The sequence below is a fragment of the Setaria viridis genome, chromosome 5 (assembly GCF_005286985.2).
Source record: "Setaria viridis chromosome 5, Setaria_viridis_v4.0, whole genome shotgun sequence".
NCBI lineage: Eukaryota > Viridiplantae > Streptophyta > Magnoliopsida > Poales > Poaceae > Setaria > Setaria viridis.
Genome location: NC_048267.2, coordinates 13,940,503 through 13,962,156, shown reverse-complemented (window position 1 = coordinate 13,962,156; position 21,654 = coordinate 13,940,503). Strand labels below are relative to the sequence as shown.

The 21,654-nt window shown below is 53.8% G+C and overlaps 1 protein-coding gene across 1 annotated transcript; it reads right to left on the bottom strand.

Moving 5' to 3' along the window:
* Positions 1-16,754: 16,754 nt before the first annotated feature.
* LOC117857440 (neutral/alkaline invertase 1, mitochondrial) lies at positions 16,755-20,686 on the bottom strand. The gene is made up of 6 exons (XM_034740096.2): positions 19,868-20,686; positions 18,782-18,947; positions 18,466-18,677; positions 17,695-18,188; positions 17,493-17,541; positions 16,755-17,402 (listed from the first exon to the last, which is right to left on the bottom strand). The coding sequence occupies exons 1-6, from the start codon at positions 20,501-20,503 to the stop codon at positions 17,082-17,084; spliced, it is 1,878 nt and encodes a 625-aa protein (XP_034595987.1). The 5' UTR covers positions 20,504-20,686; the 3' UTR covers positions 16,755-17,081.
* Positions 20,687-21,654: the final 968 nt, after the last annotated feature.

The following is a 21,654-nucleotide window of genomic DNA, read 5'->3' as shown; positions in this document are numbered from 1 at the left end:
CATCTAAAGTAGACAAGTGTATGACTTTAGCCGATTGATCTATTTTTCTTTGGTTATTATAAATGTGGATCTAGTTTGGTTCTATTGGTTCAAACATGTGTTGCAAATATCCTATCTAAATGTTGCATGAGGCCACCCTCCTAATTTGATCATTTTAGGGAAGAAACACTAAATAGATAACTTTGTTCATCTAACCCCTTGAATAAAATTTAGGATTGGTTCCCCTGAACCATTTTGGTTGGTCCAATGTACCCTCTAATAAAATCTGTATTTTTTTTATTTCTTCATGTACAAGTTAAGTTTTAAGTACAAATTTTGTGTGGATAGAGAACATGATACCTTATGTTGGAAAAATACATCAAGAATTTTTCATAGTTATTTTCATAGGTTAAGAACATTTAAATGGTGTTGGGGGGAAATATTAACAACCTCCATATGCCCCTTAAAACAACAATAATGAAGGCCCAGACCCACCTGCGGTAATGACGACCACTGCCAACCCGGCATGGGCAGGGAGCATCCCACTCCGTCTCGCCCGACCCAGAGCCCTGAGGTCGGACACGCCCGACCCCTCGCTGGCAAAACTCCGCCTCGCCCGACCCACAGTCCCAGGGTCGGGTGCGCCCGACCCCTCGCCGCAAGGCTCCGCCTCGCCCGACCCCGGGCGTAGGGGGTCGGACTCATCCGGGCCCACAATACAAGGGTCCGCCTCGGGCGCAGACCGGGAGACGAGGGCGCGGATCTCGTGGGCCCCCCACCGATCTTGCCATAAATGCGTCGTGGCTCTGGCGCGCAGAAAGGCGCCCGCGCCCCTCGACGTGACCCGCCACAAGTACCCGGGCGGAACACTGTAGTTACGACCGCACAGGCTACAGTGCCGCGGCTCCCCCTGATTCACCATAGGGCACTCATTGCATGCGCTGCCCAGCAAAGGAGGGAGTGCCGCCCGTTCTCGTGCTCGGCCTATCCGGCGACAGGGACGCGACGTCCGTGTTCCACGGGCCGTAAGCAGGACAACAGGGGTCAGCCGTCTCCCAAAACGTGCATAGTTGCCACGGCCGAACACCATCATCATGCTCGGGGGCGACGGTCGTCCGGAGGATCGTCGACAGGATCCGGCGACAGCCGTCCTCCTTCGATGGCCACGCTGACAGGAGACGAAAGCTGGGGCAGAAGTCGGCGACCCAGCGACTTGGTCCTTCTCCTTGTATTCCATTTTACTTAGCTTATCTCTTTTACTTCTCCAGACACCCGGCTCACCTATAACTCTGAGCCCTCCTTGCGCTATAAAAGGAGAACTAGGTGCCCCGAGACCGGGGGGTCTCAAGAGAACAGAACCCACACACTCACCTCACCAGCATCAGTGCACACCCAAGAGACTTGGGACCGGCTCCCTCTCTCGCCCGTTTGTAACCCCTACTACAAACCTTGAGTGGGTAACACGAGCAGCTCCTCATACTGGATGTAGGGCTTTCCTTGCCCGAACCAGTCTAACCCCGTGTCCTCTCATGCCACCATCCGAAGCCTTACGCATAAAACAAATTTACTAGCCGTAGTCTTGATCCGCTAATCTTGACAACGACAGTTGGCGCACCAGGTAGGGGACCTTTGTGCGTACATCACCGTCTTCAGATGGCCAGCCAAGATGCCATCTTCGCTCTGGGCTCCCTTATCCACTTCGGGAGCTTGGATTTCCTCGCCACGGGGGAGGGAATCGAGCTGATCCCTCTCCTTGTCCTGCCCGCTCGCCCCGTCATCTTTGGCTCCGCCTCTGGGATAGTGGTGAGCGGCCGGGTGCGCGCCACGGGGCCCCCAACGGAGGAGTGGTCCTTCGGGCTACGCAATGCCACGGCGACCCACGGTCGCCTCCTGGCGCGGTCCATGACCGTGCCACCCACGAGCAACGAGCTCATGGGTGTGGCGAGGACAACCTCCAACGCCGGCTCTGACAACGGGAGTCACCACCCCTCGCGCAAGTGCTTCATGGCCGACGTGCACTCCGAGGGGTCCAACGACGATGGCACCGCAGGGAGGCAGCGCCCTCCCCCGCCGCACGTCGCAGCCACGACTGGGGCCCTTGCCAGGGTCCCGGTATGGCCATGACTGCCGAAGGCGCGCGCGGCGTCCCACCAGGAAGTCGAGCGCCCCGCAACGAAGGCGGGGCACGACAACGGGCGCGCGATGTCCAACGGCGCATTTGCACAGACGAAGATCGCCCTCAGCTTTTCGCCCACGCCAGCCAGAACATCGCCGTAGTGGCGGCCCTGCTCCGACGCCTCCCCGAGCCGGTGACGCCCGAGGAGCACCAGGCGCACCAAGAGGTGCGCAACCTACTCGAGTGCGCCGCCGTCCAGCAGGCGGAGAGCACCGCGTCCCGACGACGCAGGCACAATGCCAGCAGGGTAGCGCCCACTGCGCCTCCCGAGAGGCGTGGGGTGTCTGTCTACCAGCCTCCCCCCGGGAATCGAGCCGCGCCCGCGCGACGGACGCCGCCGCCCGTAGGAGGCGGAGCTTAGTCTGTCCACCGGCACGTTGGTCCCGTTCGTGACGCCCGCGACACTTTGGACGTGCGGAGACGCTCCCGCGCGGACAAAGAAGATGGAGTGGACCGCGGCTATCACATCCACCGTGGTGGCCGCTACGACAGCGAAGAAGATCATAGCCCGAGCCCCGACCCAGCGGGGCCCAGGACCTTCTCCGCACGCATCCTGAACACGCTGTTCCCGGTGCGCTTCAGGCAGTCCACGAACGTGGCCAAGTACTCCGGGGAGACGAACCCCGGGCTTTGGCTCAGCGACTACATGCTTGCATGTCAGGCCGGTGGGGCGGATGATGACCTGTTCATCATTCACAATCTCCCTCTGTTTCTGACCGACTCGGCGCGAGCCTGGCTGGAACACATCCCCTCGGGTTGGATCCGTAACTGGAACAACATGAAGGAGATCTTCGTGGGAAACTTCCAGGGGACGTACATGCGCCCTGGAAATTCCTAGGATCTCTGGAGCCACCGCCAGGGGCGGACGAGTCCCTCCAGGACTACATCCGGCATTTCTCCAGGAAGCGCACCGAGCTCTCCAATGTCGTGGACGCCGACATCATCGGAGCATTCCTGGCAGGAACCTCTTGCCGACCCCTGCTCCACGAGCTGGGACGCAGGGGCCCGTGGACCACGGAGGAGCTCCTCAACATCGCCACCAGCTTCACCTCGGGCGAAGAGGCCGTCGGGGCGATCTTCGATCGTTCCAAGGGCAAGGCGAAGTGGGAGGTGGACGCCAACGAGGGCACCTCCAACCGCCAGCAAAAGAAGAAGAACAAGCAACGGCGCGAGGCCCCCCTCGTGGCCGTTGCTGAGCGCAAGCGGGGATAGCCGCCCCCAGAGGGGACCCCCAGCTTCTTCGATAAGCTGCTCAAGGGACCGTGCCTGAACCACGAATTCCCCGCTAAACACGCCTACAAGGATTGCAACCTCATGAAGAGGTATTTTGTAGGCAACCCAGTGAAGGGTGACCGGAGGCAGAAGCTCGAGGAGGAGAAGAAGGATGGCGAAGGGAAGGAAGACGGCTTCTCCAACGTGGATAGCTGCTTCATGATCTTCGGCGGGCCGGCGGCTTACGACTCCAGGCGTCGCCGGAAGTTGGAGCGCCGCGAGGTCTACGGGGCCGAATCCGCTACACCGACTTTCCTCGACTGGTCGGGATCCGCCATCACCTTCGACCGGTCCGACCACCCGGCGTGTCCTGCAGCCAGGACGCTACCCGCTCGTCGTCGACCCCATCGTCGGCACAACGCACCTCACCAAGGTGCTCATGGACGGAGGCAGCGGCCTCAACATCCTCTACGCCGAGACTCTCAATGCCATGGGGATCGACCGCTCCCGCCTCCGCTCCAGCGAGGCGCCATTCCACGGCATCGTGCCGGGTAAATGGGTGATGCCTCTCGGGCAGATCGATCTGCCCGTCACTTTTGGGACTCCTTCGAATTACATGAAGGAGACCCTCACCTTCGAGGTGGTGGGTTTCCGCGGAACCTACCACGCCATCTTGGGACGGCCATGCTACACTAGGTTCATGGCCATCCCCAACTACACCTACCTCAAGCTCAAGCTGTCGGGAACCAACGGGGTCATCACCATCGGCACGTCTTTCCAGAAGGTGTACGAGTGCGATGTAGAGTGCTACGAGTATGCCGTAGCCATCACCTGCGCGGAGGATCCCGCGGTCCAGCTCGCGGAAAGCGTCGAGGACCCACTCGACTCCAAGCAGTCCGACACCTCCTTTGAGGCCACCGAAGGCATCAAGGAGGTCCCACTCGACCCCAGTAGTTCTGATGGCAGGACCGTACGAATAGGTGCTACCCTATCTCCCAAATAGGAAAGCGCGCTCGTCGACTTCCTCCGCAGGAACAGCGACGTTTTCACGTGGAAATCCTCGGACATGCCCGGCATCCCGAGGGAAGTCGCCAAGCACTCCTTAAACATCAAGGCCAGCTCCAAACCAGTGAAGCAAGGCTTCCGATGCTTTGACGAGGAGAGGCGCAAGGCCATCGGCGAGGAGCTCCAGAAGCTTTTGGTGGCCGGATTCATCAAGGAAGTGTGTACCACCCTGAGTGGCTAGCTAATCCTATTCTTGTACAAAAAAAGAATGGGAAATGGAGGATGTGTGTTGATTATACCGGTCTCAACAAGGCGTGTCCAAAGGATCCATTTCCTTTGCCATGTATAGATCAGATAGTCGACTCAACCGCAGGGTGCGAAACCCTTAGCTTCCTTGACGCGTATTCCGGCTACCATCAAATCGCGATGAAAGAGTCCGACCAGCTCGCGACCTCTTTCATCACCCCCTTCGGCCCCTATTGCTACGTTAAGATGCCATTCGGCCTCAAAAACGCGGGGGCTACGTTCCAGCAATGCATGCTTATGTGTTTCGGGGACCTCATCGGGCGAACCGTTGAGGCCTACGTAGATGACATCGTAGTCAAGTCCAAGAAGGGCGACCAACTCATCCTCGACCTCGAACTAGCCTTCGAAAGACTGAGAGACAAGCGCATCAAGCTCAACCCTGAAAAGTGCATTTTTGGGGTTCCGAGAGGCATGCTGCTGGGTTTCATCGTCTCCGTGCGTGGCATCGAAGCCAATCCGGAGAAAATAGCAGCCATCAGCGACATGGGGCCGATCCGAAACATAAAGGGAGTTCAGCGCGTCACGGGATGCCTGGCAGCCCTGAGCCGCTTCATCTCGCACCTCGGCGAACGGGGGCTCCCTCTCTACCGACTCCTGAAGAAGACCGACCGCTTTGTGTGGACCACCGAGGCCCAGGAGGCACTTGACCGGCTCAAGAACCTCCTGAAGAAGGCCCCGATCCTGGTCCCGCCGACCGATGGGGAGCCACTCCTACTCTACATCACGGCGACCACCCAGGTGGTTAGTGCGGCTCTGGTAGTGGAGCGAGAAGAGGAGGGACACGCCCTCAAGGTGCAGCGTCCAGTATACTTCATCAGCAAGGTCTTGTCCGAGTCCAAGGCTCGCTACCCGCAGATCCAGAAGCTCATCTACGCCATCCTCATCACGAAGAGGAAGTTGCGCCACTACTTTATCTCCCACCCAGTGACGGTCGTTTCGTCGTTCCCCCTCAGCGAAGTGATCCGGAATAAGGATGCCACGGGACGGATCGCGAAGTGGGCACTCGAGCTCATGGACCAGGGCATCACCTACGCCCCCCATACAGCCATCAAGTCCCAAGTGCTCACCGACTTTGTTGCGGAGTGAACGGAGATCCAGACGCAATCGGAGCCAGAGAAGCAGGAGTACTGGACGATGTACTTCGATGGGTCATTGATAAAGGCTCGTGCCGGAGCGGGTCTGGTCTTCGTCTCTCCTCTCGGCGTGCGCATGAGATACATGATCCGCCTCCATTTTCATGCATCTAACAATGTCGCTAAGTACGAGGCTCTCCTCAACGGGCTTCGCATCGCCATCGATCTGAGCATCCGGCAGCTGGACATCCGAGGCGACTCTAAGCTAGTCGTCGAACAAGTCATGAAGGAATGGAGCTGCCACGACCCCAAGCTAGAGGCGTACTACAACAAAGTCCGCAAGCTCGAAGACAAGTTCGATGGACTAGAGCTCAACCACGTCGCAAGGTGTTTCAACGAGGCAGCTAACAAACTGGCAAAGGCGGCATCCGGCCGAAAGCCCGTCCCCGATGGCGTCTTCGTAAGCGACCAAAACAAGCCCTCGATCCGTTACAAGGAGCCGGGAAGGGTCGGCGACGCGCCACCTACCCCAGACTTGGGCGCCGACCTGGGAGAAGTCGGCAACGTGCCACCTGTCCCAGGCTCGGACGCCGACCCTGGAAAGGTTGGTGACTCTCCATCTGTCCTGGACCCAGAGGCCGATCCCTCCGACCCCGAACTCATGGAGATCGACGCAAACCCAACAGAGGGGCCCGACACCCCACCTAACTGGAGAGCCCCATACCTCGACTACCTCATCCACGAGACACTCCCAACGAACAAGACGGAGGCACACAGGATCGCACGTCACGCCAATCCTTCGTCATCATCGACCAAGAGCTATACAAGCGGAGTCACACCGGCATCCTCCAGCCCTGCATCCCGATTGAGCAGCGAAAGGTGTTGATACAGGACATCCACGCTGGGGCCTGCGGTCACCACGCCGCGCCAAGAACCCTCGTCGGTAACGCCTTCCGACAAGGCTTCTACTGGCCGACGGCAGTAGCCGACGCCACCCACGTGGTGCACACGAGGGGTGCCAATTCTTCGCGCGTCGATCCCATCTGCCCGCACAGGCGCTCCAGACCATCCCCATCACGTGGCCATTCCGGTCCGGGGACTGGACCTTGTCGGACCCTTCAAAAAAGCACCCGGGAGCTTCACCCACTTACTTGTCGCCGTCGACAAGTTCTCAAAGTGGATCGAGGCGCGGCCCATCACGCAGATCAAATCCAAGCAGGCAAAGCAATTCTTCACTGACATCACCCATCACTTCGGAGTCCCCAACTCCATCATCACGGACAACGGCACGCAGTTCACCGGGAAGAAGTTCCTCAAGTTCTGCAATGACCACCACATCCGAGTGGACTGGTCGGCCATGGCACACCACCGCACGAATGGGCAGGTCGAGTGGGCCAATGGCATGATACTCTAGGGTCTCAAGTCATGGATCTTCGACCGCCTCAAAAAGTTCGGCGGCCGGTGGGTCGTGGAGCTCCCCGCAGTCCTATGGAGTTTGAGGACAACTCCCAGTAGGACGACTGGCTTCACCCCGTTCTTCATGGTCTACGGGTCCGAGGCAATCCTTCCCATTGACCTAGAGTACGGGTCGCCGAGGGTCAAGGCATACGACAAACAAGGGAACCAAGCATCGCTCGAGGATGCGCAAGACCAACTCGACAAAGCACGCGATGTGGACCTGCTCCACTCGGCCAAGTACCAGCATGCCTTACGACGATACCACAGCCGCAAGGTACGAGGCCGAGCCTTCAACGTCGGCGACTTGGTGCTTCGCCTCATCCAGGACAACAGAGGCCGGCACAAGCTGACCCCTCTATGGGAAGATCCCTTCATCGTCGCGCAAGTACTGCGGCCAGGCACGTACAAGCTAGCGACCCCCGACGGGCAAATCTTCACCAACGCTTGGAATATAGAGCAGCTAAGATGCTTCTACCCTTAGTTATTGTTTCCAAGTTTGTACGTACATACTTCTGTAACCGTTTAATTCACGGAAAGGGGTAGTTTTGAATCGATTTTGTTCGATTTCGTCCTAGGCTTAGGAATATCCGACCCTGGCTCTGCCCCAAGGTCACATATCCCTCGGGGGCTATCAGGGGCTCCAGCCCAAGTCACTTGACATCTTCTCAAAACACCATTTCTCCGAACCGACTCTCTTCTCAAAATGTTTGGACGTGAAAGGGAAAGAGTGCACGAACGACGCTCAAGCAAGACTGATCGGACTGCGGAAAAACCTACGTCCCAGTGGCTACGGTGCCTTCGCTCATCAGCGCTTACTAACGCGCCCGACCCGCACTCTAAACTTTCCAAACCCAAAAAACAGAAAGAGGATCGAAATTTTTTTTTGACAAATTATAGGAAAGGCCTCTGCGGCCATCATGAAAGCAAGTTCAAAGTTAACTAACATATTTACATATTCTGGGGCATCTAAGCCCGATACAGCTAACTCATCCCCGGGTCCTCCGGCGAGATGGCCTCATCCTCCAGAAGCTTCTCCAAGGCCTCCGCTGGGTTGAGCACCGACGCGTCGATCTCGTCCAGCTCGGCCTTGGAGTAGCCGAAGGCGTACCCCCCGCTCATCCCGGCGAAGTTGATGCCGGAATATTAGGAGCTGAAGACGCCAAAGGCCCGCCTCACGCCGACGTGGAGCGCCTCCCGAGCGATCTCACAGGCCCACCGGTACGCCCCAGGGACACGAGCCGCCAACGAGCTCGTCCCCTCCCCCTGGACCACACCAAGGCCATCGCAGACAACGCGGACTACGTCCCGCAGATTGCCGTGCTCAGCGCACTCCACATCAAGGATCTCCCTCAGCCGGGCGAGGTCGTCTATGAGGCCCGTCCAGAAAAGTCTGCAAAGTTAGAAACCACCGCAACACCGCAAAAACAAAGGAACGAGAAGAGCCTTATACTCAGATTGAGCCTTCAGCTGACGCTCCCGGTCGAGCCCCTGGGTCACGGCGGTTTGAAGCCCCTGCACTTGCACATGGAGCTGACTCATCTCCGCCCCAAGGTCCGCCACCACCTTCTCGGCCTCAGCCTTCCGGATCACCTCGGAGTCCCGCTTCTGCCAAGCCTTCTGTCGCTCACGCCGGATACGCTCGATGATTTTCTGAAGGGCTTCGTGGTCTCCCTTCAGCCGTGCGAGCTCCTCGGCATCATGGCTGGCCTTCTCGACAGCGGCCTACAACTCCTCGAGATCGAGGTGAGCCTTCTCGACGACGACCTGGAACTTATCCTCCGCCCACCACGCGTCCTCCCGCGCCGCCTGCTCACGCCTGCGTAGGTCGGTGATGACCTGCTGAGCGGCAGCAAGCTACGCGGTTAGCTCCCCAGTCCGCAGCCTCTCCATGGAGAAGCGATCCCAGAGCCCCCGCTCGAGCCGGAGGAAATCGGACTTCCCCCGGCTGCATTCCTAGAGGGCCTACAAAGCAATTTATGCTCAGTAACGAAGAAACGAGAGGAAAATAACCACCGGGGAGAACACCGTACCTGGCCACCGGGGACGACGACGCCATCTAGCTCCCCCATTTGCAAGCCCGCCCTACACCATCTGCCACTTACCCCACTCCTCGGCATCATCCAGCATGAAGAGGGGCCTCTGAGGGTCCTCACGGGACCTCCAGCGCAGGGTAGGCCCACCCCACACCTTGGGGACGGGATTAACCTGGACAAGGGTTGAAGCTGCTCTGGCCGACCCTAGCGCCGCCGTCCCCGACGCCGCCGCCGGGGCAGGCGCCACCGCCCTCGACGCCGCCAGCCTCATCGACGACCCCGGCACATGCGTCGCTATCTCTGTCGAAGTCGCAACAGCCGTCGTCGACGCCGACGTGCGTCCTGCTCTCTCCGCCGCCGCCGCCACCGTCTCCATCGCGGCTGCCAGAGCGGGCGTTCCAGTTCCCGCCGCCGCCAGCGCCTCCGTCGCGGCTGCTGGGGCATGTGTCCCCGCCTCCATCGCGGCCGCCGGGGTAGGCGTCCCCGCCTCCGCCGCCGCCGCCGTCTCCGTCGCGGCCCCTGGGGCAGGTGTCCCCGCCTCCACCGCCGCCGTTGTCCCCGTCACGGCCGCGGGGGCGGACTTTCCCTCCTCCACCGCCGCCGCCGTCTCTGTCGCGGCTACTGAGGCAACTGCCCCCATCTCCGCCGCCGCCATCTCCCACGTCGCCATCGGAGCCCCCTCCGCGGCCGACGCCTCCCCCGCAGGCTCTTCCTCCGCACCGTCGTTGAGGTCTATCACCTCGCCGGCCGGAGGAACCCCAGGGACAACACCTTGTCCCGCCGGGTCGACCGTGGAGGCAGAAGGCGGAGCAGGGATCGGACCCTGCCCCGTGCCCGACTGCGACACCCTTACTCCGGTCGCCGCCACAGAGGCCGCCTCCGCGGTAGGCCCCGCGGTCTCCCCGGTGATGCCGCCGCTTGCCGCCGGCGGGGTCGCGGCTCGCTCCGCGGAGGTGGACGACACCCGTAGCGCCTTCTTCGGTGCCAGCGGCGGGACGAAGTCCCGAGGGGCGGCGCTGTGAAATAACAACAACATCATCAAAAATGGCTCGATGCCGGGAAAGGAACAAGGTGCGCGAGGAATTTCCACTTACACCCCGCCAGCGCGAGGACGACGCGCGTGTTTCGCCTCCAAGCTCGACGCCGACCCCGGGGCATCCGGCAGCGGCCGCTTGCCGCTCCTCCTCTGCTCGCGTGACGCAGGCAGAGGGTCGGGGGTCGGCTCCGTCAACTCCCGAGGTGCACCCCGCGCTGACCCCTCGCCGTCCTCCTCTTCCTCCTCCTCATCTTCCTCCTCCTCATCCTCATCGTCGTCGTCGTCGTCGTCGTCCGACATGACCTTGCCCCACCGCCGCCGTTGGAGCTCCTTGGCAGTCTTCTTCTTCTTCCACGCCGTCTCTTTGTCCTTACGCCTCTTCTGCTTCTCGGCGAGGAGGCGGTTCTGCTGCCGCTGCTCTGCGTCCTCCAACACCAGCGGGCGCGAGTCCACGACCCGGGTCATGTGGCCCTGCAGACACGAGAACTCAGCGTCAGAGCGACGAACCAAGAAATGCAGGAGAGAAGGACGAAAGCGCGAAGTCCTCACCAGCTTGACGAAATTCTCGTCCGGGCGCATCGGAGGGTGACCGGGCATCGGGTAATTGGCGTCCTTGTCGTCCAACGCCTCCCGAACTCGCTGCCGGATCTCAGTGTCAGCAAGCGCGCCCGTCGCAAGGATGGTGCCCTGGGTCGGCGCGCTGGGAACCATGTCGGCAAGCAAGCGAACCCGGAGCATCAGCGGCGCCACCCTTTGAGCGTGGTATGCCCCGATGACTCCAGCCCCGGTCAGACCTTTTTCCTTTAGGCGCTTGATGGCCTGAAGCAGACCGGTGATCCGCTTCTTCTCCTTCTCGACCGGACCGTACGACCACAGCTCCGGCGCCGCTTCGATGACGCGGCTGGTGAACGCCGGCAAGGGGAATCGGAGTAGTTCTTCACGTAGAACCACTGCTGGTGCCACCCCTTGTGGGACGCCGCGGTCTTCATCGCCATATATTCCTTGGTGCGGTTCTTGCAGAGGTGGATGGCGGTGCACCCTATCGGTCCTCTAGTACAGGCTGACCGCGAAGAATTACTTCTCGAGCGAGAAGTTGGGCTCGATACCCAGGACTCCTCGCATAGCACGACGAACGCCGTGATGTGTTGGATCCCATTGGGATTGAGATGTTGCAGCTCGAGCCCGTAGTAGTGCAGCAACCCATGGAAGAAGCAGCTCAGCGGGGTCACGAACCCCCTCTCGTGGAAGTGCGCAAACGAAATGACGTAGCCACCAGGTGGACTCGACACATCTTCCCTCTCGGGGAACTACCATTCGTCCCTCTCGGTCCTCTCGCAGAGGAGGCCTTTCCTCATGAGGTCATCGGCGTGTGAGGTACCGAAGCTCGAGCGCCTCCAGGACTCCATCGCTAAGGGGAGAAAGGTTCGATGGCGAAGGGTGAGAGAAGCTACTGCGCTAGGCGAAGGAAGGCGAATGGCGCACAAGAAGGCAAATGGCGCGCGAGAAGGCGAAAAGGTTCGAGAGCAGGTGCGGGCGGAACCGGTGAGGCAGACCCCCCATCTTATAGGCGAGCGCGTGGGAAGCAAAAGGGACGGTCTTGTCGCAATTAATGCAGTGCCAGGTATACCCCGTCACGCCCACCTTTTTCGGAATCCGTGCGCACGATCTACTGCAGGAAAACATCTCCCCCTCCCTCATTTCGCGGGCCGGCACCTTCCGCCACTTTGCCTCCCAGAGAACGCATGCGCACAACCTCCTCCACATTCGGCCCAAGGCCCACCAATAGGTAAAAAAGGGATACGGGGCTGAAAACGCCCCTACGGCCCATTACGGTCCAGGGGTTTGAAGGCTGGCCCACTACGGGTTCAACAGTCATCCTAGGATATCCCCGAGCGAGGGGTGAGAAGGGACGGGTCCGCTAGCGGCCGTCACCCGGGCACGTGACAGCCTAGGGCGTCCCGACCTCACGTTCGAGTCCGGACCGGCATCAAAGTTCATGGTTTTTCCCCGAAGAAAGGCAACGAGCCCCCGGATCCGATCGAACGGACTCGGGAACTATATGAACTGGCCGGCCGGAATCTAGGGTACACCACCAGCTTGGCCCGAGCCGGACCCCCCCGAACGGGGACCGGGACCCCACTCGAATCGATCCGTTCGCAGCTCAACGAGCACCACGGTTTGTCCGGCGAGGATAGCATGGCACGGCTCACCCCCTCTGTCTCAGCGAACGGACGCTTAAGGGGTAACGATCAAAAGTCGATCTAGCCTCCCGACCGGTCTCCCACAACGCGCGGGGGCTCGGGGGCTAGCATCGCAACCGATGACCACGCGTGTGGTCACGATTTGAGGTCTCAAGGCGGGGGTGCCCTACGGAACAATAAGGAATCCCCCCGCGCCAAGTCATCCACAGGACACCTCGCCTGATCAAACTCCCCGGCCAAGCCGAACGCACAACACTCCCTATCCCTGATCAACTGTAGCTTGCAGAGCGAGTAGAGATCCCCGACGAACGACGAAAGCAACCTTTGAAGGAGCATCCTCACTCCACCACAGGCTCGGAGGCTACTATTGGGGGGGAAATATTAACGACCTCCTTATGCCCCTTAAAACAACAATCATGAAGGCCCAGGCCCACCTGCGGTAATGACGACCACTGCCGACCCGGCATGGGTAGGAAGCATCCCACTCCGTCTCGCCCGACCCAGGGCCCCAGGGTCGGACACGCCCGACCCCTCGCTGGCAAAACTCCGCCTCGCCCGACCCACGGTCCCAGGGTCGGGTGCGCCCGACCCCTCACCGCAAGGCTCCGCCTCGCCCGACCCCGGGCGTAGGGGGTCGGACTCATCCGGGCCCACAAGACAAGGGTCCGCCTCGGGCGCAGACCGGCAGACGAGGGCGCGGATCTCTTGGGCACCCTACCGATCTTGCCATAAATGCGTCGCGGCTCTAGCGCGCAAAAAGGCGCCCACGCCCCTCGACGTGACCCGCCACAAGTACCCGGACGGAACACTGTAGCCATGACCGCACAGGCTACAGTGGCCGCGGCTCCCCCTGATTCGCCATAGGGCACTCATTGCATGCGCCGCCCGGCACAGAAGGGAGCGCCGCTCGTTCTCGTGCTCGGCCTATCCGGCGACAGGGACGCGACGTCCGTGTTCCACGGGCCGTAAGCAGGACAACAGGGGTCAGCCGTCTCCCCCAACATGCATAGTTGCCACGGCCGAACACCATCATCATGCTCGGCGGCGACGGTCGTCCGGAGGATCGTCGACCGGATCCGACGACAGCCGCCCTCCTCCGATGGCCACGCTGACAGGGGACGAAGGCCGGGGCAGAAGGCGATGACCCGGGGACTTGGTCCTTCTCCTTGTATTCTATTTTATTTATCTTATCTCTTTTACTTCTCCAGACACCCGGCTCACCTGTAACCCTGAGCCCTCCTTGCGCTATAAAAAGAGAACCAGGGGCTCTGAGATCGGGGGGGTCTCAAGCGAACAGAACCCACACACTCACCTCATGAGCATCAGTGCACACCCAAGAGACTTGGGATCGGCTCCCTCTCTCGCCCGTTTGTACCCCCTACTACAAACCTTGCGTGGGTAACACAAGCAGCTCCTCATACTGGACGTAGGGCTTTCCTTGCCCGAACCAGTCTAACCTCGTGTCCTCTCACGCCACCATCCGAAGCCTTACGCGCATAAAAGAAATTTACTAGCCATAGTCTTGATCCGCTAATCTTGACAACGACAAATGGTAAAGTTGATCATACAGATACAATTGCATGAAAAGTAATTGTGAAAAATTCATAATGTATTTTTCTAACATAGGGTACCATGTTAATTATAAGTTTCCTTGAAAACCAAGATATATAGAAACAAAATAGATAAATCTCACTAGAGGGTAGATTGGACCAACTCAAATAGTTTGGAGGGAGTGAAATGAGCCTTAATTTTGTTCATGGATTAACCGGATAAAGTGAACTTGTGAGGATAGTAAAATGGATTTTTTCAATAAACCATAAAAATGTAAATGCTTAAGTTATTCCAACTTTTGTCTTTAAATTTGGGAGAAGTTTGAGTTATAATTTCTTTCAATAATTTTGAATTAATATAAAAATGCAAACTGTGAAGCAACGGATAATCATATGTATTTGTTGCTTTTACTCAATATTCGAGAAAATATATGTGTAACTCATTCAGTTAGTACCTATTAACCATAACTATTCGTTCGTATCTATATCAGACACATCTAACATTATCCGTGTCTGAATCCAATCCATATACATTCATATGTATCCAATCCATTTTCATCCCTAACTAAGACGCTACAAATGGGTGATATGAGCTCTCACTATTCACTCATTCCACATTTATTGTCTGAGAACAATAGGTCCAGCCGAAGCTTCATGTGTCATGCACATCTCCTCGTGTCGATCCATTATCGTAGGTGGGTAGTGACACTTGCATGTTCAACTCTAATGGAGAATTTACTCTCCTGTCTTCAACCAGGAACCGACCCAAAGAGGATTCTAGTGGGGCATATGCCCCACTCATTTTAGATTTTGATAAACTTCGATTCTACCTCGAAAAACTACAAAGTCATGTGCACTAACTATGCATGCAGTGCTCAAACTTTTGGGTTGGATTCACCTTGTCTTCCATCTTTGCCTCTTTGTTTCTCTCCGGACCTTGCAGTGAAATCCGTAGAGTTAGGGGATGTTTGGTTCCACCTTGCTAAACTTTAAACCGCCACACCTTTGCTAAAACTTGCTAAAGTTGAGTTGCTAAAGTTTAGCACTTTAGCAAGTTTTTGGTTGCTAAAACTTGCTAAAAGGTGGGCTGGACAACCTATACCCCTCATTTATTGCTTGTCTCCCCCCTCCTGCGCACCTTTAATAATGGTAAATAAGTTTTTTTACAGCTCATTAAATGCCTTTTAGCAAGAGTATCCAAATAGTTTTTGCTAAAATTTAGCAACTTTTAGCCACTAAAGTTTAGCAAGAGGAACCAAACAGGTCCTTGATGGATAAAAATTAACGAAGCAGCTAATAATGGAACTATTATGTCGTTGTTTAATCTTTATGTTTAAAAGTGCTAGCATTTGCATAACGGGCGTGTGGTCACACTGGAACTGCTTCGCAAGCAGACCCACTTGTTAGTAACCACGTCAGGGTCATCGAGCACCTGCATTCTGATTTCTTGTTAAAATTTGTTAATTGCTTTTTACCAAGGGTGATTCCATTTTACATTCTTCTTATTCTGTTTCAGTGATTTTGATGCTGTGCATGTTTGATCTGGGAAATTGTGGAAATCAAATTTATAATTGAGTAACATCCTAGCAGTGTAGATGTGTAAATATAGAAAGCTTCAGCTACAATTTTTATCTTGAAATCTTCATTAGTACTCCCTTCGTTCCAAATTGTAGGTCGTTTTGACTTTTCTAGGTTCGTGCATATTATTATGCATCTAGACATACGCTATATCTAGATTCATAATAATATTTATGAATCTAGAAAAATTAAAATAATCTATAATTTGAAACGGAGGGAGTACGTCATGACCGATAACGTTGTCTTGTAAGCATCTACGTACAATGTTGCATTGTAAGCATCTACGTACTCTTACTCCATAATCCACACGTCTCTGAGCTAATTTCATCCTGAACCATGACCTGTTTTACTAATTCCTAGTATGTGCTATATATATCGATGTAGGGTAAGCAACAGAAGGGTGGATTTTGGGCTTAAGAATGCAGGGATTGAAGCTCACTAGTTCTAACTAGTTTAAGTTAAATTAGTAAAAGGAAATTCATCTCCCCGTTGATGAAACTTCATGTTAATACATTCTGGTTATGATCATTTTAAGTTAGCAGTTGTGAACCTTATCCAGAGCTTTATGTAAACACAGTGAATTTGTACGATGCCTACACCTAGTTTATGGTGTAGTTTAAGAATGTGCGGCTGTTCATTCCATCTACAAGTTCGCTTCGGCTATTTTGTGGCCGTAAGATCCTGTCTCCCTCGGGAAATGCTTTGCGCCCTATGCCGCTTTGGTTGTGAAAGAACACAACTCAGTTTCAGGTTATGGTTAGTGAAAACGTAGTGACGAACTGATGATATCAGTTTGAGTAGGCTTGAATGTTTAAAAGATATCTCATCTCTCAGATACCTCCTTCTGGGTTATATTTTCAGCAGTTAGGTTTGGCGGGGCGTGCCATGACGAGGATTCGACGAGTTAGCAACAGCTTTGAGTCAGATTCGTCACTCGTCAGTCACAACAGCAGTGTCATATTCGCCAACCAGGCGACCACAAACAACACATTATACCAACCAAACATACAACGTATGCCAATTCCAACCATAATCCAATAGAATAAATGTGTATCCATAGCACTCTAGTTCATGAAACGAGTGGAATACAGTGTCACCGTTTGCAAGCATTACAACACACTATTTTTAGAACTGACAAGAGATAAAGTTAGGGCTTCAACAGCACCCCCCAAAAAAAGGGGGGCAGCTTGTGGATCGAATAACAAGAACAGATTTCCTTTTTCTGTGTACATGAGAGCACAAACTCTGAATATGTTTTGCTCTCTTCTTTCGACCACTGGTGTCACCCAGGGTAGTTCCCATCAGTGGCAGCTCAGCAAAAAAGATCGAGCGGCCACTGAGGAAATGAATGGATGGATATCTAACATAACCTATACTAATGTACATGTGAAGAGTCTCTCCGTCTCAGGGTTAATCCTAACAGTAGCATACATCGTGCATCCACGGCAGAAGGAACAGCATGAGCTTTGCGGTTTTACCCAGCATGTGACTTGGCCACACGGCGTGAGCACCTAGCCCTCTTCTTAGACAGGCAACAAGCACAGCCTTCAAGCAGCTCAAGGTCCTCATCGCAGGTCAGAATAGAAGCCAGCTCTGGGTTCTCCAGCAACATCTTTGAAGTCAGAAAACCAGCAATAGTCCATGTCTGATAAGATCGTGATTGCTTCCCAATGAACCTTCCAGACCGGGTATCATAGTACTCCGGCCACTTGTCGTCTGAGAGTCTGTCCTCAGCCACAGCAATGGCCTTCCGAGCCAATTCTGGTCTGCCCATTTTTATGCACGCCAATGTGAACTGTAAACAGAAACAAGGATTAGTCATCAATGATCTACAAGCATGAAAAGGAGCAAGAAATTTGAAAACATTGCAGTGGTATCTACGTACCTGCCACAACAGGGTTGGCCAAGATCCACCATTATGATATGACCATGGGCTGCACATGCACGGAATGGCTAGATGTCAACAACTGATGCGATGTTTAAGAAAGAGAACTTTAATCTTAAAAAATAAATAGAGACCCACAAAACGGAAATATCACAAACCAAGAGATGCAGGAAGACAAAGATTGATTCAACAGGATGCTTACGTGTTCTTAGGATCACTGCCAGTAATAATGCGCCATTCATCATCTTCCATTGCAGGATAGCATATCTTGAGGGGCATATTTGCTACAAGATCATCCCACTTTTCTTCAATAAGGCTAAGAATTCCCTCAGCTTGTTTTGGAGTAGTTAGAGATGATGCTATGGCCCAAAGGTTGCCAAGAGAGAAGAACCTAAAATCCATGTGAGCTGGCTGCAGATTCCCAATAAGGTAACCTCCTTTCTCAGGAATCCAGTCAACAAGCCAGGAAGGGATTTGCTCAGGGTAAATGTTGAATTTGTTAGTTGCATCATGGGAGTATTCTTCTGTCTTGTATCTGTATATCTCATTTATCTTCTTCATGTCAACCCAGTAGTATTCTCTTATGTGAAAGGACAATGCACTGAGCCTGTTGTTAACGGCACGGATGAGGTTTTTTGACCCATCATTCACAACAAGCATTTCTCGTGAGCATCGTAAAGCAGAGTAGAACAAAGCCTGAGTAACAGGAAAGATTTCGTAAGTACAGATCTTTAGCTGATATGCCAAAAAGATCTAGGTTTGAAAAACAAGAATAGCTAAGTTTTTTTTCTTTTGTCAAATTAAACTAGTCCTGCTAGCTAAGCCTTTTTCTTTTGTCAAATCAAACTAGTCCTGCAAAGAAGAAAAGAATTGGTTCCTACATGGCTGCATTTTTTTGTATTAGTGAATAACATTCTACACCATTATTTCAGGATCTAATCAATCGAGCCATAAACAATTAGGTTCTACTTACTTGGATTTCAAGAGGATGTCCATGTATTCCCATCCTCCTGTCTATCATGCATGATCCATCTGTAACTAGTAAAGTTGGGAACATGTCGAACCCATCAGACAAACACAAACTCAGTATCAGTTGAATTCCCGTCTGCACATCAACTCTTTCTAGCAAATCATTGTCCCCTGTAATCTTGCAGTAAGCTCTCAGCAAAATAATCCACCACAGTCCTGCCAACAAATAAATGGGGTTAAAATAGCAGAATGAAGATGCATGATAACAATAATTTGAAAGCAAAGTCTTATATGCTGCTTATGTGGCACTAGATACATACCAGAATCGACAGGAGCTACACGGCCGATAGCTGCCTCACCAAAATCCGGGTCCAAGACCTCCTCAAATCCTTCATTGTTCTCATCAAGTGGTACGGTCCTAATCTTGAAGCTGGCTGGCATCAATCCTTGCCCAGGGCTGTAACAGTCAACAGTTTTCTCCCAGCTCTAATCATAAAAAAGAGAGCAATTATTAAAGCCAGCTCAAAAACTCATATAAACAGGCAAACAGAGAGGAGTTCAGGAACCACAAAATTCTCTTTTATTCAGTTTAATAGTAATTATAAGTGTTACTACTTGGTGGTATAGATCAAGAGAAGTATCATTACATGGTCTTAATACATTTGAATCAACTTTCAGAATCTTCAGAGAAAAATGTTTCATGTTCCTGTCATCATTTTGGTATTGGTTTCAGCCATCTATCTAGTTCAACAAGAACAGTGCAATTACAAACACTCTCTATTTACAGAACTAACATATTGCTAGTCAGCAGAATTGCTAAAGGATAATTTAGTAGTAACTGTTCATCTCAGACTTTTACCATCAAACCTTAACTGCACCTGCTATCTAATTTTATTTATTCAACTCAGATTCTCAGTGTTCTGCAATTTACTGGCATGTAAAGCAGTACTGAGATCTTGTGGTGAAATCTGATACTTATTTGAAGGGTGAAAGCTCACCGAATAGGCTACAACACAAGACCCTGTCTACTTCACCGCACTATTATACGAAAGCGACATAATTACACGGCAAAATAGAAATCTTATCTCTACATCACCCACAGAAAAGAAATCTGTATAGAAATCAATTTCAGACCTAAATACCCACACGCTTGTACACATTCCGATAAAATAATGGCAATTTTCGCTCATACAGATAAATAAACGACCCGAAATGATAGTAAAAAAAATCCTCAAGTATCTCCTGGCGATGCAAAATTCGGTGTGCTCTTCCCACAACTCACAGAAAAACCTGACGTGCACGCCATTAACACCACTAGTTCTCAGATAGCACTCAATTCTTTTGGAATTTTAAATTTGACCAGACGAGGAACTAAGCAGGATCGGAATCGGCCGAGAGACGCTCACCTGAAGCTGGAGAGTATGGAGAAGGAAATTGCGGACGATCTCGGTCTCGCCGCGCATGAGGAAGGCGAGTGCAGAGGGCACGAAGTCCCTGATGAAGACCTGGTCGTAGTTGAGCGTCTCCGTGCACTCGGGGTCCTCCGCCGCCACCGTCCCCACTGGCTCGCCGCAGTAGCTGACGACCGCCCTCCGCAGCAGCCTCCATGCCTCCCTCTCAGTCTCCGTCTCCTCCCTCACGGGAGGCGCCGGCGCCACCGCCTCATCGGCATGGGCCGCCGCCGCGTCCTCGTCCTCCTTGGCGGCCGGGGTCTCAAGCGGGAACGAGTCCGGGAAGAGGACGCGGTCGAAGAAGGGGAGGTTGCCGGAAACGGCGGCGCGGGGGTCGGAGGGGATGTGGGTGGGCGGGGCATCCGGGCCGGTCTGCGAGGCCTGCGACTGCGACGCCGCAGATACCAGGAAGGGGAGGCGCCGGCCGCACGGGGGGTGGTGCGGGTGGGGCAATCTGGGGAAGAGCGGGGTCGCGGTGCCCGCCGCCGTCTTTGACGTCGCGGTGGAGGCGGACGAGAGGAGGCGCCGGCTGCACGGCCTCACTGCTGCGGCTGCGGCGGCGGCGAGCCCCATCGGGGTTTGACCATTCATATGGCAAGCTCCGGCGAAGGGCCCGTGAGGGAGGCGGAGGAACTTGCAGGGGGCTACGCGCAAAAGGGCAATACAGGCAAGAGGCAACTTTTGGCAAACACGTGGTCGGCGAGGTTTGATCTGCGAAATTGCAAAGGCTGGTACCGTCTGGGTTAGGTGGGGAGGCAGCAGAAGAAAGCGTAATGGAAGGGGGAGCGGGGTGGGGGCGGGCTTTTATAAAGATCGGAGAAGGTAGTTGGTGGGACCCACCCTGGTTTTAAAGTGCATGTTTTTTAAAAGCTTTTTTCATTTTTCCATGCCCATTGGCTAAATGGGGAAATTTGAATTAGGTCATTGCCCCTCTTTAGATTTTAGGGATGGGTGAATTTACCATCGTGGGAATCGTGTATTATTTTGATTGATTTATGTCTTCTTGCAGTACAACTAAGTAATTAACGATGTTCTATTTTTAGACAGTCAGTGCATGAACTTCATATATGTGTGATTGGTGACATATTCTCATGCAAAAAAAAACAGTGGGTTATACGCCCTATTGGATTATGTGGGTGTTTTTTATGATGCATATGTTATTCTTTTCTGATGTCCAAGAATATGAACAGCAAGAAAATGGCATTTGTTTAACTTTTGTTGTTTGGCATTGATATGCCTTAGTCCGCCTTTCATTTTAGCTTAGTAGGGTTTGTTATTGAAAAGGGTATCATTTCACTCAAATTATGTGAAAAAAGCATAGCATCATTTGTTTTTTCTTCTTCATGCTTTTTTAGTGAACAAACTTCAGTTTAGCTTTGCACCTACTTATCTCAAGTTCTCAACCACTACCCTTTGTTTTATGACGTTTGCTTCTCCACTTTAGAATGGAGATAGGTGAGTGTCCCTTAGTCCAAAGTTGAAATGAAGTGGCACTACTTCACAGTCAGTATGAGCATAGTAAACTTGAGAAATATGGGTGGGAAAGTCTTCATGATATTTGGAGGTGAGAAAGACAGAATTAAGTTAATGATACTAGTTTCCACGCACAAAAAGGCATAAAATGTTAACGAGTCTTGGTGTTAGAAAGACATGTATTCAAAATAAACAAGTGCTAATTCTCTTCAAGAAAAATAAACACGTAACTTGATGTGTGATTTATTTCCGAGCACCATGTATTCCGA